A 17,265-nucleotide genomic window follows, 5' to 3' on the forward strand; every position below is an offset into this window, starting at 1 on the left:
TAAGACTTGGATTGTCATTCATCACCTCTGATCTCCATTTTCCCCAAAGAAATGGATGCTCTGGTAGACTGAATGACTTGAAAGCATATATGCTGTATCCAGAACTCCCAACCCCAAGCCTTCCAAACCATTCATTAATACTATCCATCTTGAGAAATAGAATAATACAGATATTCTCATTGATGACTTAATCTATATCTAGACAAATTTAAAATTTCCAGATTAAAAAGTAGAGAATTTATTTCTATTTTTAATAACACAAAGTGAAACCACATTTCAGGTGTTCAGAAAATAGTAATGCTCTTAGAATATGTTAGTTGGTTCCACTAAGGAAAGCTCCCTCTAGGCCAGGTTGTGACTTAATTCCAGTCTTAATTACCAAGGATTAAATTGTAGGCTGAAATGACCAGTCGTTCCACTGGCTTGGTTCCATTTGTTTTGTTTTTGCCTGTACCAAGCTATTATCCATTGCAAAGTGTCCTAACACATGGCTCTGCATCTCACTACAGACAACCTGAAGTATCTCAAAACACTGGAGAAATGTTGCATCAGATTCTTCCTGGTTCAGGATTCCCTTTCTCCTGAACTTAGCTGAGGAGCCAGGGCAAATGGAATGCCTCACAGTTTCCATAGATCCATGGCATGATTGATTCCAGAAAAAAAATAATAACTTTTTATCCAAATGTTTTCAAATATTTTTGCTCATCTTCCTCTCAAAACAATTTCCATGCTTTTGCAAATGAAATTGGCTGATAATGGCTTTTTTGTTGTTCTCGTCTTGGGGATGGCATCAGGCAAGGTTATTTACGGAGCAAAGTTCAATCTGAAAAACAGGACGGGCAGAGGAGCAGACAGCAGGAGAGCTGGGCGACATTGAGGTCATTGGTCCATTCTCTGCAAACATCCAGGCACACTTTTACAACTCTGGAAGAAAAACTTTCGATCAATGCAGAAGTTTTAGGTTTTAATGGTTCATTACTCCCTCTCTACAGCTATTTCAGGTGACCAAATACAAAAGGAAAAATAGCAGTAATATTTAACTGAGCAGGTGGGAGCACTCATTTGGTCATTCTGCATCACTTCACTGACTCATCTTTCTAGATCTTTATCTTAAAATGTTTTATAATAACCAAGGAAACTTGTATTCATGGTAAATATTCTTTAACATATTAAGCAATAATATCAAAACAAAGCATCATTTTAAAATATCTAGTAGAAAATATCCGATTGATCAGAAAGTACGTTCTCTTAGTGGATATGTTATTTAATGATGTTCTTGGTGAAAATGAAAAAAATTTGTCTTACTTTTAGAACCAAATGAACTTTTTGGCCAACCCAATACAAATCCACTTTAAAAGGACCTTCAAAAAAGAAACATCCAAGCACCTGAAGAATGTTCAGCCCACCTAGCTGCCACATTTTCATTTCCTGGTCACTTTTCATAAAGTAAATTTCCCCTCTTCTCCCCTCGTGTTGAACTCCTTCGGTGCGCTTAACAGTATGCAATTTCATTAGAAAATGTTTTATAAAATGAGGCATACTTGAATTTACCTTAGTCCCTTGACCAATAAGCTAATGATACAATTTCCTACTGTACTTTGCAGTCGGATGGGTACTCACATAGTTTTTTGAAGACCTTCCAGGATTTTCATTATTAATCCTGGTTTTGTTTTTTTTTTTTATTACATTTGCAAACTGACCTCCCGAAGCACCCTGTTAGGAGTTTGTTTTGAATTAGCAATTGCAAGTTGGTTAGCGAGTGGAAACATTTAGGACCTATCGCAGTCATTTCTCTGAGCTCACGGACATGTGGCTTATGTCCCAAGTTCTAGTCTGCTACCCTAGTTTCTCACCAGATTTCATAATTTCCTTATCTGTTTATCAGTTGTGCTGTGAGTTAAAAATGGAACTCGATTTATCTGGATGACTCTCATCAGATAGAGTTTCCAATGGCCAACTGAGTTAATGATACCCCAGAGAAATTTCTGGTGTCCACCACTCTTGTGCAAACACAAGGGGGCAATTATTTTAGCTCTGTACGTCAAAGTAATTCACTTGCTCTGTTTCTAAATCTGTGTTTAACATTGAAGGCAGTACTCATTAATGGTTGCTAAAATGTGCCTCATTGCGTTTCCTTTGATTTTGTTTAGGGAGTTAAGTATTTCCTTGAGATGTTTCTTTCCTTCTTCTGATCATTCTGTGTCTCCTGGCGGATCTTAGGAAAGAAGTAGGCTGCATTTGAGGTAGTACCACATGGACGTTATTTTATGGAAAATATTTCTGAATTCTGGTTTCCTTTCAGGTGCCTCAAAGAACAACTTCTATATCCCCAGCATTAGCAAGAAAGAATTCTCCTGGAAATGGTAGTGCTCTGGGACCCAGACTAGGATCTCAACCCATCAGAGCGAGGTAAGGGAAGGAAGATGGGTAAGGTGAAGGGAAGAGCCCCCACCTACCATTGTCATTACTGCTTTCCTAAAAAGCTATCTTTGTTCTTTTTCCACTTCTGAGGCATGTTGACTGGTCACCCGGACTGTAAATTTTGGTGGGCCAGAAGCAAGTCTTTTGTTTCTTCAGTAGCCTTTCACAAAAACCAGTGTATAGTGTAGGCTCATGAATGAATGAGCAAATGAATCACGGAATCAATGCAAAAGCCAAAAAAAAACCTGGCTTACCTTCTTTGGCAGGTTTTCAAATGTGGGAATAATACTACAAATAAAGTCTGGGTGTGGTACCCCTGACCATTAACCTCAGAGACCATTTCATGAAGCCAGCCAAACAACGTGGCCTGATCTGATTTTTAGCATCAGGTCAAGAAACGTGCCCTGGCTCTGTGGTGACCTAAACAGAAAGAAAACCCAAGGAAGACAGTATATATGTGTATATGTGTGACGGATCCTGGTACTCAGACGGTAAAGCATCTGTCTACAATGCGGGAGACCTGGGTTCGATCCCTGGGTCGGGAAGATTCCCTGGAGAAGGAAATGGCAACCCACTCCAGTACTCTTGCCTAGAAAATCCCATGGACGGAGGAGCCTGGTGTCCATGGGGTCGCAAAGAGTCGGACACGACTGAGCGACTTCACTTTCTTTCTTTCTTTATACAGTAGAAACTAACACAACATGGGAAAGCAACTACACTCCAACTTAAAAAACAGAAAGAAATGTGCCCTGAGGTCTGTTGAGACAGTAGAAAGTAATTAGCAAAGAGGACTTCCCTGGTGGTACAGTGGTTAAGAACCAGCCTATCAATGCAGGGGACACAGGTCCAATCCCATACTTGGTCTGGAAAGATTCCACATGCTTTGGGGCAGCTAAGCCCATGCACCACAACTCCTGAGCCCTTGTTCTAGAGACTGTGAGCCACAACTCCTGAAGCCTGCGGGCCTAGACCCCGTGCTCCGCAACAGAAGAAGCCCCCACAGTGAGAAGCCCATGCTCACCGCAACTAGAAAGAGCCCCGGCAAAGCAATGAGGACCCAACACAGCCAAAGATAAATAAATAAATAATTTTTTTAAAGAAAATAATTGGCAAAGAAATGCTATAGTGACCAACTGCAGAGCTGTCCTAGTTTGGCAAATGGCAGAAGGACTAGTTCTCGTGAGGAAGTCATCTCTGGCGTTATGGAGTGTCACGGAAATACAGTGATGCTCCCCCGCTGTTGCTCTTTGAGCTTCTGGAATTTTTTACCAACCGTGTATATTCCTACAGTCAGGAAGTTGCATCCACCTACTGGTGGGTGTAGAGGTCTGAAAAGAAGCTGGAAAATAAACAATATCCTTACAGTACCAGAGCATATTTTATGGGGTAACAGATGCTGTTTGTTGCTGTCGTTCATCAAACTCCCCTCACATGTTTCATGAGTACACTCCTTTTTAGGATCAGCTGAAATAGCAAATGGCCTCTGTTGAGACTATAAAAAGGAACTTGGGGGTACTGTGTTATTCTTCATTGTGTTCATAAGAGGACAGTCTCTTGCTAGTCAAAGAGAAAGGGAGACTGGAAATGAAGGTTATGACTGTTTGTACAGATCCTAAAATATGGAATTGTTTTGATCATAAAGCTTTCATTTTTCTCTTCATATGAAAAGCCTTAGGAAGGGGTCAGTCTGTAAATAAGACAGAACTGTACTAAGAACATCCACCTCTGGAGGGCAAAGAAGCTAGCTCGTTCTGAGTGGAGTTGCCAGTTGCAGAAGCTCTGAATGAGCCGTTTTTGTCCAGCAGCTTGTCAGGTTCACGCTGAGCTGGTGTTGTGAGCAGAACTGACGACCCCTGGTGTGGACTGTGACCAGGGAGTGAAAGGAATGTGAGGCTGGATTGCCAGCCTGAACTTTACCAGTCCTCCTCTTCTAGCGATAATAAGCCTCCAGTATCAGGGCTTCTTGCTCCTTTGAACCCTGCCTTCTAGGCTGTGTTCATGAGATAAGTTGTTTAGAATTTTAGTTTCTGTACATCAAGCATCATTTCAACTTTAAGTCTTTTTCCCTCTATCAACCCAAAAGAAAGAGAACTGTCTTTCTGAAGTCAGATGAAAAGCAGTCCTTTCTTCCCTCTGAAGTACTATTTTAATGACATTAAGACTCCAAAATAACTGATAAATGGTCCTTCATGCATTGCTCAGTCACTTCAGTTGTTCCAGGTCTTTGCGACCCCATGAACTAGAGCCTCCCAGTCTCCTCTGTCCATGGGATTCTCCAGGCAAGAATACTGGAATGGGTTGCCATGCCCTCCAACAGGGCATCTTCCCGACCCAGGGATCAAACCCAAGTCTCCTGCATTGCAGGTGAATTCTTTACCTGCTGAGCCACCAGGGAAGCCCAATAAATGGTCAGTGGCTTGCGAAACATGTGCTTTTCCCTTGGAACCTCCTAAACATTGTATTCTGTCCAAAGAAAGGAGATCTTGTGAATACAGCTAACATTTTTCTGTTTACAGAGAAGGTAGGGAGGAAATGAACGTGGTGGTAATGATTATTTACCTGCAATGAGAATCAAAGATATTGTAGGGGAGAGGGGATGGAGGAGGGGGGATGGAGAATCCCCATCTCTGCCATGTAGAACAATCCTGCTTCTTTCTATCACGTATCTCTAAGTGACCAGCACTTAAAGATGTGACACAGACTCTGCAGCTCTAGATTGAATTGCATTTTGAAACGTTTCAGGATTTGGTGTTATGTTGCCTGGGAAAATCCCATGGACAGAGGAGCCTGGTAGGTTGCAGTCCATGCGGTCGCTAAGAGTCGAAAACGACTGAGCGTCTTCACTTTCACTTTTCACTATCATGCATTGGAGAAGGAAATGGCAACCCACTCCAGTGTTCTTGCCTGGAGAATCCCAGGGATGGGGGACCCCGGTGGGCTGCCGTCTGTGGGGTCACACAGAGTCGGACACGACTGAAGCGACTTAGCAGCAGCAGCAGCAGCACTGTGCTAGAGATGGCTTTAGTTCACCTTTGTTGTATAATAAAACGGGTGGCTTAAAACAGTAACTGTTCATGATTTCTCACCATTCTGTGGCTTGACTTCAACATTGTCCTGCTGGTCTCACCTGAGCTGGCTTACGCAGCTGCACTGCAGTGGCGGGTCCGCTGTGCCTTCATGTGGATGTTCATCCTCAGCTTCTTGACTGTTGGGTGATTGCAGGACAGCATCTCAAGAGGGAAAAGCCCAGTACACAACTGGAGGAGAATTGCTTTCCAGTGTTGTGTTAGTTTCTGCTGTACACCAATATGAATCAGCAATATGCACACATATGTCACCTCCCTCCCTCCCCGCTCCATCCGACCCCTCTAGGTCATCTCAGACCCCGGAGCTGGGCTCCCTGTGCTGCGTGGCCGCTTCCCACTAGCTGTGTGTTTTACACATGGTAGTGTCTGTATTTTAGTGCTACTCCTTATTTCATCCCATCCTTCCTCCTCCCCTCCCCCGTGTCCACATGTCCATCCTCTACATATGCATCTCCATTCCTACCCTGAAAATAGCTTTACCTGTACCATTTCTCTGGATTCCATACATACATGTTAATATACAATATGCATTCTGCTCTTTTTGACTTACTTCACTCTGTATAATAGACTGTAGGTCCATCCACATCAGTACAGATGATCCCATTTTGTTCCTGTTTATAGCTGAGTCATATTCCATTGTATATATGTACCATATCTTCTTTACCTGTTCATCTGTTGATGGACATTTAGGTTGCTTCCGTGTCCCAGCTGTTGCAAATACAAACACTTTTGAAGCTTTTGCTTCTATCATCTTTGCTAATGATATGATTCACCAATGGTTGGGTGGGGGGGGATTACCGTAATAGGAAAGAGATTGTCCTATTTTCTATTGGTTCTAATAAGGTCCTTATAGGTTTTTTGGTACCATTTGTCAGATAACTGCCCATCCATAAAGCCATAAAAAGGTTGCTTTTAAATATTTTGTTCTTTGCAATACCATATGGACTCCCAAATGCCTTACACTGTCAAGGTAAACTGGTGAGTTTAAATTATGATTTGATTTGTTCATTTTTTAAATTTGTTTTAAAACCTCCCATGCACTTTAACATTTAACTTTGATTTATGTGTTCTTTTAAAGCAAATTAAAATTTGATTAAGCAAATACATTCAGAGTATGAAACATTTTAAATTAATCCAATAATACCCAGTCAAAACCCAATGACTGAATGCTTAATTAAAAAAAATAATAATTCTCTGGCCTATCCCAAACCTATCTGCTTATGGCTGGCTTGTTCTCATTGGCTGTGTCATCAGAGAACAAAGGAAAATGAATGTGGGCAGGCAGCCAGTTAATTATAGACTTGGCCCAAATATTTGGGCCAAGAAACCACTTTGTAATCTTAATTTCCTGTTTTGACTTTTTTATATGATTCAAGTAAATGGAATAATTTTCTTTTTACTGTGTGTTTTATAAACCAAACAGCATTGTCTGCAGTATGCCAAATGTGTGAAGTAAAAGTTAGCATTAGAAGTCTATATGCATGTTTTCAAGTTTTTACATATTTGGATCTGAATAAGATCAGTTAATACATAAACACAGGAAATCTATTGTTTCATGGAATTGTTCTGAAATTGATCCCCTCTAAGAGCATTTATCTCAAGCACCTTGGCCCCAAGGCCAGATCAGGTGACACCATAGTAAGGAAGAGAGGAACGTGGCAGTGTGACATTTTCTCAAAGCACTCATATTTTACCACAAAAAAAAAAGATAGAAAAGGCATTTGAAAATGTTCCCTATTTCTATGTGTGATTACATAGAAACTAAACACTTCTTTCAGACTCCAGCAGCAAAAATAGCAACCTATTAAGATCCGTACCCACACTGGTTAACTCCAGTGGGGGGATGGGGGGGCAGACTTGTGCTAACGAAGCCCAGATCAGGGGTTTAATGCTCTTGGGGTCCAATCAGCTTCACACCGAAGGAGGCCTGAGCCCCAGTCAGAGACTCAGGCTCCTTCTAGCTGGTTCTGCCGATGCCCTGGCACCTCTGTCATCCCAGTACAGCCCTGGCCCAGGTCTTACCATCTAACGTGACCGCAGCCTCCTCTTTGGTCAGCCTGCCTCTGTCCCGACCAGTCATTCATAAGCCGGCCCTGGGAGGCCTGTGTTTTCTGCCTAGCTTTAAGAGAATTGCTATAGAAGCTTCCCATTTCCAAAAAAAGAAGATGAAGCTTCCCATTTATTTTGATGACCCACTCTCCAAGGGTTTCCTACACAGACTTGGTACTCAGCCAGGATGGTGTCATCTTTATACCAAGGAGCCCCAGGAAAACCCAGGTCCATGTCTTTGCTCAGACTGTTCCCCCAGCCTTGCTGCTCACCCCTCTGAAGTTTAATCAAGTCCTTTCTCCTTCCCAGCACCACCACCAACCACTCCAGGCTGCAATACACTGCATTCCCCAGACTCCGCTATGCTCGCATAGAGTGTAGAGTTTTGCCTTGCTGGCTGTGATCTCCACTGCATGTCTCATTGCTAGGATTATGTTGTAACTTGACTGTCTGTCCTGTGACCTGAACTCTTCTCCATCCCTCATGGTCTCACAAAGGCAGGTGCTTAATGAAGGGTTTTGGCTAAAGGACCAAAAAAGTGATGCATTCGAGCAAAGAGCTGGATCCTGCTACCATACAGCAATAACCAGGGAAAGTCCTCAGAGCTCACAGAACTCCATTCTCTCAATAGGCTTTTTGTTTGTTTGTTTGTTTTCACACAAAGAACACTACATCTCTACAAAATGAGAACAGCCACCAAGAAACCTTACCTTTAACGTGTAATGTAATTTTTAAAAAAATTTTTTAGAATTTATTAATTATACATAAATAACTCCTGACCACTACTGTTTAATGAAAGAGAACAGTAGGGAAGAAGTTAATATTTAGGAATTTAAATAGGATTATTTTTTGGAAAAAAAATGAAAAACTGGAAATGTGAGATATTGCAGAATTATCATTCACTTATCATGCTATTCTACTTAGAATATATTAGATATACTATAGATATTTAGATATCTAATTATTATTATAGACATTCTAATAATATCTAATTATTATCTAGATAATTTGGATCTGGATAATAATTAGATATTCTTCAAATAGGAGGGAGGTTTTTTCTCTTATGGATCCAAATCTATCTCAATCAATTAAATGCTAATTACTGCCCAAAGGAGTGCCATAAAAATGCCAAGAATTTTTAAAGTCTTCCTTAAGTTTACTGACACTTTCTTCTGCAGTCAATTTTTACTGCTGGATTGACTTACCCACCCCTTTACCATAAAAACAATTGAAAGGTGAATATTGTCATAAAATCTACATTTATATTATCAAAATTAATAAATCATAAAGATATAGTTATGTTTACATTTTCCAGAACCACCAGCCATCTCTTCCACTCACCCAGTGTTTAAGGATTTTTGTAATTCAGCCAAATATTTTTGTTTTCAGAAAGAAATTATTTGGTTTAGTTGCTGCCATAACAATGCAATTTTGTGGCCAGATTTTCACAGGCCAAACTGCAAGTGTCTCAAGGGAAGGGACCATATTATTTTCACATTTACATGTGAAGCGTCTGACACCCAACACAGCACAGAGTGCCTGGTTCCCACTTGATATTCTTAAAATGGGCAGAGAAAAATGAAAGCATAGTATTACATTTTAATGTGATAGCTCAGTGCATGAAAATAATAGCACTATGACGACTCTGTTAGTGAAATTCTGTTTGAAGAACTGAAGACAATGAAATCATGGAGGAGCTGATGTTTCTCCCTTGGCAGGTGGATGGCAGTGGATAGGATCTTTGGATTTCAGATCTTACTAAATTACCACTTAGGCCCAGCAGTATAGAAGTCCAGAGGGAAAAATGGAGAGGTCTATGGCATATAGATTTGAAAGAAGAAAATTGGAAAATACTGCTTACTTTTATAACAAAATCCTCTCGGTCTCCTCCCACCACCACTGCTTAGCGGCCTCCTCCTCTCTGCAGCCCCTGTGGTCCCCAAAAGTGGCCTTGGAGTCTGCTTCATGTTCCCACACTGCCCTGCACGCACTGCAGGCATAGCATGAACAAAGACCGCTGTGTGTGTCTGGCGACATTGGCAGAGGGGACGAGCTGGATCCTGTTCATTCCTATATCTCAAAGGTCTGACCCAGTGCCCGGTGTAGACCAGCTGAGTGAATGAATAAATGCACTATTTTGGGAGTAGTAAAGATGTGAGAGTGAATAATAGAGTAGCGCTTATAACCAGTGAGGGCTTTTAGCCTGCCAATAGATGAACGCTGTTCTTGGGTTTAGCACTTAATAATTATTTTCAAACATACTTCCCTTTGGTAATAGCCAAGGTATATAAAGATTTCCTGCAAGAAATTTAAAAATGCAAAGATACCACTAGCTATGTGAGCTGAGAACTTAGGTAATTCACAGAAGAGGAATTCTGAATAACAAATAAATGTGAATAAAAATTATTCTACCTCAACAATAATTTTTAAAAGCTGCATTAAAACATGAAAATATAATTTTTTGCAAGTTAGTTACCTGTTCATAATAAAGACTGGTAAGAATTCAATGAGATGGATAGTCTTATACACTGTAGTGAAAACCTGCTGTATGTTTATACGTTCACATACATATATATGTGCACATGCATACCCCAGTTCATGCCCCTCCGCCCAAGAATTCCAATTCCAGGAGAGATGTGACTGAATATTTGTTTGCCTCTAGATGTCTATTCCAGTATTATGTGTCCCAGCAATATGTTGGAAGCACCTAATAACAGAAGAATGATTGAACTCATTCACCTACATAATGGACTACTATGCAGCCATTATTGTTTTTAGAAATGTTAGAAGCTGCTCGAAAGGCAGTCAAACAGGGAAAAAAGCAATATGCAAAATTGAATACACAGTATGCTTTCGTACATGCAAAAGAAAAAAGGCTAGAAGCGGACTTCCCTGGTTGTCCAGTGGTTAAGGATCTGCCTGCCAATACAGGGGACACAAGTTTGAGCCCTGGTCTGGGAAGATCCCACTTGCCACAGGGCAGCTAAGCCTTTGAGCTGCAGCTCACCAGAGCCCACTCTCCCTGGAGCCCGTGCTCTGCAACTAGGGAAAGCCCACACACAGCAACAACGACCCAGCGCAGGCAAAAATGAATGATTTTTTTCTAAGACTAGAAGACAATATATCATCCAGTAAAAGACAGCTGAATGTCTCTTGATTCAGAGATGGCATGCATTGCTCCCTTGTTTTTATCTTTTAATATTCTCTGCTCTTTTACAATGAGCACAGGAAAGGGGGTTTCAAAGCCAGCCTCCTTTGAAGATTCACCGTTTCGGAGCTAATATGTTTGATGTGAGATGATCCAAGAGTTGGGTCAAGAATTCGTCCTGTCCAGATGTGGAATCTGGCCAGCAGCTCCACAGAAGACAGCTTGACTGTCCTTAACATTGACCCCTTTAATGCAAGGTCACATAGGCACTATCTTCATCTCTTTGTACTGGGGGCGGGACTGGACTACACTTGTGTCTCCCAGTGGCCAGTTCTTGAGAATGTGAGCCCTGGGCATCGCTGTCCCTACAGCAACCCCGACCTCCGGAGAACCGAGCCCGTCTTGGAGAGCCCCTTGCAGAGGACCAGCAGTGGCAGTTCTTCCAGCTCCAGCACCCCCAGCTCCCAGCCCAGCTCCCAAGGCGGCTCTCAGCCTGGGTCACAAGCAGGATCCAGCGAACGGACCCGGGTTCGAGGTAAAGCTTTCCCCCGCCTTTCCAGGAGGGCTTCTCTGGACGAGGAATCAGATTGCTTCCTGACTCCTGTGACTCCTGGTCCTGGTGTGGCCACCACTATGTGATGCCGAGAAGCCCCTTAACTCCACTCGGGCTTAGGCCAGTGGGCCACCATCCCCAGTCACGTGTGTGACATCAGTGTGGACCCGATCCTTTCTAATTGCAGATACCAGAATTCTTCAGGGAGATTGCAGAATACTGGTCTCATTCGAAAATGCAGTCATCAGACAGCTCAATTTCCATTTCTATTTGATTGCTTAGTTAGAGTTCCATGACCCACAAGTATCCTCTTCCCCTGTGTCAACAGTGTTCAGAATACAAGGTATTTCTCAAACTAAACGTTAATAAAGGCTAATGTAGACTAAATATGCACTGGAGAGAAGATATAAAATCTTTGACTTTAAAAAATATACTTGACCCTTCTGGTTATTCCTATTAGTGAGGTAAAAATTAACCTCTCTGACCATTTAATTCAAGTCATCCTTCATGGTTTAGCTTTCAGTAATGGGGAAGCTTGTGAAAAACATTAATGTGTCCAGCTAATTATATGTGACAACCTATTGTTTCTAACTAATCAAAATGTATTCTTTCTGCATAAACCTTCTTCAGAAGATAATTTTGCTTCCAAGTAATGAAGGCTGGGATTTTTTTAAGTGCAATTTGAAAACACTTAATACTCTGCCTGATGAAAAGCACCGGTTCTTTATTCTTTCTTAGCCTCTTCATTAGACACAATCATTCTTTACCTCCTAATTTTTTTTTTTTTAAGTAAACTCACTGTATGTCTATTTTGAAAAGGTGAATGTCAGACATGCTGTGCTGTGCCCCTGAACTGGGGTAGGGACTGGCCTGCAGCTGGCTCTTTTTACAATCTTCTGACATCCATGACAACCCAGAACTGTGTAGGCTTCTGTTGCTTTGATCCAGATATAGACTTACTAACTTTAGAAAAGTGCCATTCTCTTACCTTTTTTTCTGTTCATATAAAATAAAATAATATGTTTCATTAAAGCAAATGCTAAAGAAAATCCAAACTTAGGCATGTCATTTTAATTCTCTGATCTGGTTCAGGTTCAATTCTTAACTTCTTCCCTTTGACCTCTAGTTTTTCTGGGTTAAAAGCTAGTATGTCCTACCCTGCTGTGTCCCTGCCCAGGAAAAACCACTTTGAAACCAAACCAAAGAGTATCTCCCGTCTGAGATTGCTTCTTCTCTAACCTGTAAGCTCATAAGTCAGAGAGATGCTCTTCACTCTGTAGCAGCCCTCCCCCAACCCTTGCTCTATTCCAGGGCACATCCCCTTTATCACCAAACTCTCCTTCCCTCCCTCACCTCATTCTTTCTTCCTTAAAGGACCCAGACAGCTAGCTCATCATCCCCCCACCCATTTAAAAATCATTCCCCCAAGTAAAACAAGTTTCTTTTTTTCCACAGCATTTCATCAAAAACACTTATCCTGATGGGTAAGTGGTAAAAGAAAAGAATCAAACATAGAATAACTCAGACGCTGGTTTAACATAATTGAGAATACGACTGTGAGAAATCAGACAGATTCCCAGCTCTGCCCATAATTTCAGTGTGACCTTGGGCTAGTTGTGTTATTTCTCTGTATTCAGCTGTGAAATAGGAAACCAGTGGCACACCATTAGGTTACAGCAAGGATTCAGTGAGACAATTGACATCAAAAGGTGTTTAGCACTAACCATGGCATGCCATTGGTACTCAGGAAATGTGGCGCTTGCTAGTTTTTCCTTTTTTTTTTTTTTTTTTTTTTTTAAGTTTTTCCTTTTGTTCCTAGTGACTTCCAGGTGACAAGCCTAAATGTGTATGGCTGATTTTGTTTGCCTGAATATTTACTGTTTTTTCGCAGATGTGCTTGAGGATCTGTCTGAGTGAGTGAGCTGTCCGCTGAGTCATCCCAGGGATGACGCACCACAGAACTCCAGCACCTTCTAATGGTCATTATCTTTCTTGGCCCTCTCTTCTTTCCTCTAGCCAACAGTAAGTCGGAAGGATCACCTGTGCTCCCCCATGAGCCCTCCAAGGTGAAACCAGAAGAATCCAGGGAAATTACCCGACCAAGTCGCCCAGCTGTGAGTGCTTTTTTCTCAAGAGTTTTGAGCTCTTTTCGTTCACCAGAGAACCCACAGGGTAAAGTAGTTGGGGATGTGCTCATGACTCAGAAACAAAAGTTGTTGAGTTTATTAAGAACAGGTGCTAGAAGCATCTGGAAGGAAGTCATACCTGATTAGGAAAGAACTGAACTGATTCAGGATTGCTCTCCTACCTTTGGATATTTTGCAGGTCATTAGCACTATGTTTGGAGAAGGAAATGGCAACCCACTCCAGTACTCTTGCCTGGAGAATCCCAGGGACAGAGGAGCCTGGTGGGCTGCCGTCTATGGGATCACACAGAGTCAGACACGACTGAAGCGACTTAGCAGCAGGAGCAGAAGCACTATGTTAGGAAACAAAACAGGAAGAGAAATAACTCCTATTATTCCATGATTTCTACTCAGCAGCTTTGGCAAAGAGATGTTGAAACTAGCAGTTAAGAATATTTGGGCACTTTCTGTGGATTTCTCTTAAGTATTCTGGCCTTTCCTCCACATTATTTTCCATATGAATTAATATTGCAACATTTCTGCTGCTCTAGGACTATATTGTCTGGACCAAAACTTGATAAGCATGATCTCATAGAGGACCTGACAACCTGAAATCTAGCTTCATTGCTGTAACACATCAGACCCCAGAGATAGCCTTAAAGGAATAAAAAAGAGCTTGGAGGCTGAAATTTCGAAGTTGGAAATTAATTTGGGATGACTTACTATCCACTTGTTTTATCTGAATTTTTCAAGAGTCTTTTCTATGAAATGAATGTGAAGATATTTTGTTTTTTTTTACCTTTAAAAGTAAGGAAGTGCAGTGAGGATAGCAGTGAAGGGAATTGACACCGTTCTGGGTAGAGGTTCTCCTTTCCCTTTTGCCTTTATCAGCTGTGTACTAACCATTCCTGTTTTGTGTTTAACCTGCTGCCTTTCTTCTGGTCTATTCCCCTCCCGTGGATTCTTCTGGATTGGGTTCCTCTTATCTCAGAGCTATAAGAAAGCTATAGATGAGGTTAGTATTATCTTTTCTTGGTCATGCTTTTACAAGATGTGAATATAAACTGACTTCCTGAGGTTGATATTCAGAAAGGTGGCCAATTGGATCTAAGTTTAAACCTCATTCCTTCAGAGTGATCTGCTGGGAGGAGAATACCTCTCCCACAAAAGCCGGCCTGAGTGCCTCCGACACCTTTTAAACCTCCAGAGAATCCTCCTAAGCCAAAATGTCACTTTTCCAGTGTTCCAGTCTGGCTGAAGATATGCATTAGTGCTTTGATACCGGCAGTTTCTCATGCTAGTATCTTCCAGTAGCAAATCCTGAGCTCTTCACCTCCACTTGCCTGCCTGGATAGGCGATGGTGGTTTTACTAACAGAAAAAAGAGACATCTTTTTCTAGGGCCGTCCAAATTTATAGAGTGTGATTTGTGAACAAGGAGTCACTGGATATCGTTAGATTAATTTTGTGGGACATTAACTACAGCATCAGCAGCAACATCACCTTTAGTTAATGAATCCTGACCAGTTAAGTAACTTTATTTCCTTATCAGTGGAGACATTTTTTCCATTAGAAAAATATATGGTTTTGCCGATCTTAGGTAGCTTGCTAAGAAGGACGACTGCCTCACTGCTCTTTGTCAGACCTGCATGAATACAGCATAGTGGAGTTGTTTTGGAAGAGACAGGCCTTCTGCACAGAGTCTAATTGCATGAAATGTGAAGACTAGCATTACGGCTTTCAGGCTGAACTCTGCTGAGCACCATTTCCGTGAAATGACATGGAAAAAGCACTGGCTTTGGGGTCAACGAGCTGCATTCAAATTCTGGCTCCCGCAATAAATAACTGGTGGGGCCTATCTCACAAACTCTCTGGGCCACAGTTTCCTCATCTGTACAGTGGGGATAAAAGCACCTGCCTTGCCTTACTCACAAGATTGTTTAGGTTCCCTCAAGATCATGTGTGTCCGAGAGCATTTTCTGAAGTGTGAAATGCTATGTAAAGGCAAGGCCTGAGGCATGGGACTATTTTGGTGGGAAAAGCACGTTTCTATGTGTCTGATCTTTACCAGAAAGCCTCACTTTTTCAGAATTAGCCTCACCTTACCATTCAGAATGACTTAGAAAGTTTTCATAGTTAAAGAATTATTCTTCACAAAAGAATAAGACTCCACATGTCCACAGTGTGTGGGTGCATTTATAGAAAGAAAAAAGGGAATTGTTTTGAATTGCTGTGTGCTGCAGCCTTGCCCCTCCTCTTCATAAGAGTGAGAAGGATAGGGATTATCACAGCTCTTATCAACCTTCTCCCACACAGTTCTGGTGCTCAGGCTACCAATAAAATAGTTGTGTGTGTACACAACTCAAGGTTTCCTCTTAGGAGTCCAGAAATTGGCTTGGAGGTGGCTGTCTTGAGGAAAAGGACTCTCATGGATTCCGTCTGACTAACCGAGGCTATTTTGGGCTTTTAAAAATTGCTTTATTTATTTCAAGATACTCTGGCACATTGGGCAGAGATGAGAGGTAGAAAATAGATATAAGTAATTGAGAGGATGTAAGCTGTGCACCAAAATCTTGGAGCAATAGATGATTGGGAAAAGCCCTCAAGGTGATTCTTATAACTCTATCCTTGACTATCGCTTATCCTGACCACTGAAAATATGGGATTCCTTGGTTCTACATCACCTGGTGGTCCTCAGCGAGGAATGACTATCCCCCAGCTGCCCTCCTCTTAGGAGGAGGAGTTTGCCTGAAAAACCCCATAGACAGAAGAGCCTGGCGGACTACAGTACATGGGGTTGCAAAGAGTCGGACATAACTGAGTACGCACAAGAGTCAGTTTTGATTGTCACAAGTGGGGCATGGGAAGCAGTGCTATTGGCATGTTGTGTGTAGAGCAGAAAGATGCTGCTAAATATCTTACAATGCACAGGAAAATAACCTGCGATAGAGAATTATCCACTCCAAATGTGGTGCCACAGTGGAAAAAACTTGACTTAACTCTCTCTCCTGTCTTCATTCCTAGGTTTTGATATGGCTTCTCCAGTCTCCAGTGACTGATGTGCCATTTAGATAACCCAAGATTGAAATGAGCAGTCTTAAAGTGCCAAAGACAGAATTGCTTCTTATTGCTAAGTTAATGGTTTGAGTTCTCATAAAAGTCAGTCTGGGGGAGAGTCCATTCTCTTGGCATTCCTTCCTAATGCAGTGTGAGATTGTGCAGAGTAGTCTGATTATTGAATACACCTTCCAAAATAAATATTCTTTTCACTTTAGCACAATTAAACAGATGTCATGAAGATTAGATACAAAAGCAAACACTGGCTTTACTAGCATTTTTTTTTCGTTAGTATTTAGAAATCTGACAATTGGCAGAGCATATATATAGACTGGACAGAACTGGAACAATAACAGGTGGTCCAAACCTTTTTTCCCCAGTTGAAAATACTGATGACAAGTGACTTCCCCAAGTCATATCTTTACACTTCCTAAAAAGGAAATTAATTATTTTAAAAAGTAAAGAAAAGACCGAGACTTCCCTGGTGGTCCAATCATTGAGAATCTGCCTTCCAGTGCAAGGGATGTGGGTTTTATCCCTGGGAACTAAGATCCCACATGCCTCAGGGCAACAAAGAGCCTGCATGCTCTAATGAGGAGTCAGCACAGCCAAAAATAAAAATAAGTAAATTTTAAAGAAAGACCAACTTTAAAATTTTTAACTGTTATTTTAATTGTTTAAAAAATTTAACTGATTTTCATAAGCTATATTGTTTTTAAAAAGATAACTAGAAGAGCACCTTTTAAAGCAGAGTATGCATAATTGTCAGATTAAGTAAACTTTTTTGAAAGAAAAATTATACCAAGTTGATTCTAAAAAGTATTAT

At 41.3% G+C, this 17,265-nt stretch overlaps 1 protein-coding gene across 7 annotated transcripts in view; it reads left to right on the forward strand.

Annotated features, from left to right (window-relative positions):
• The window catches only part of TNIK (TRAF2 and NCK interacting kinase), a 389,309-nt gene that overhangs the window by 333,222 nt on the left and 38,822 nt on the right, over positions 1–17,265 (forward strand). For 4 of the 7 annotated variants that reach the window (XM_070466423.1, XM_070466420.1, XM_070466426.1 and 1 more), the window contains 4 exons: positions 2,303–2,409; positions 11,076–11,239; positions 13,274–13,371; positions 14,375–14,398. In XM_070466423.1, the coding sequence (XP_070322524.1) occupies positions 2,303–2,409; positions 11,076–11,239; positions 13,274–13,371; positions 14,375–14,398 (393 nt within the window). The remainder of the gene's footprint in view (positions 1–2,302; positions 2,410–11,075; positions 11,240–13,273; positions 13,372–14,374; positions 14,399–17,265) is intronic. The other 3 variants (XM_070466421.1, XM_070466427.1, XM_070466425.1) reach the window with 1 other exon arrangement.

This window comes from Odocoileus virginianus, chromosome 4 (assembly GCF_023699985.2).
Source record: "Odocoileus virginianus isolate 20LAN1187 ecotype Illinois chromosome 4, Ovbor_1.2, whole genome shotgun sequence".
Classification (NCBI taxonomy): domain Eukaryota; kingdom Metazoa; phylum Chordata; class Mammalia; order Artiodactyla; family Cervidae; genus Odocoileus; species Odocoileus virginianus.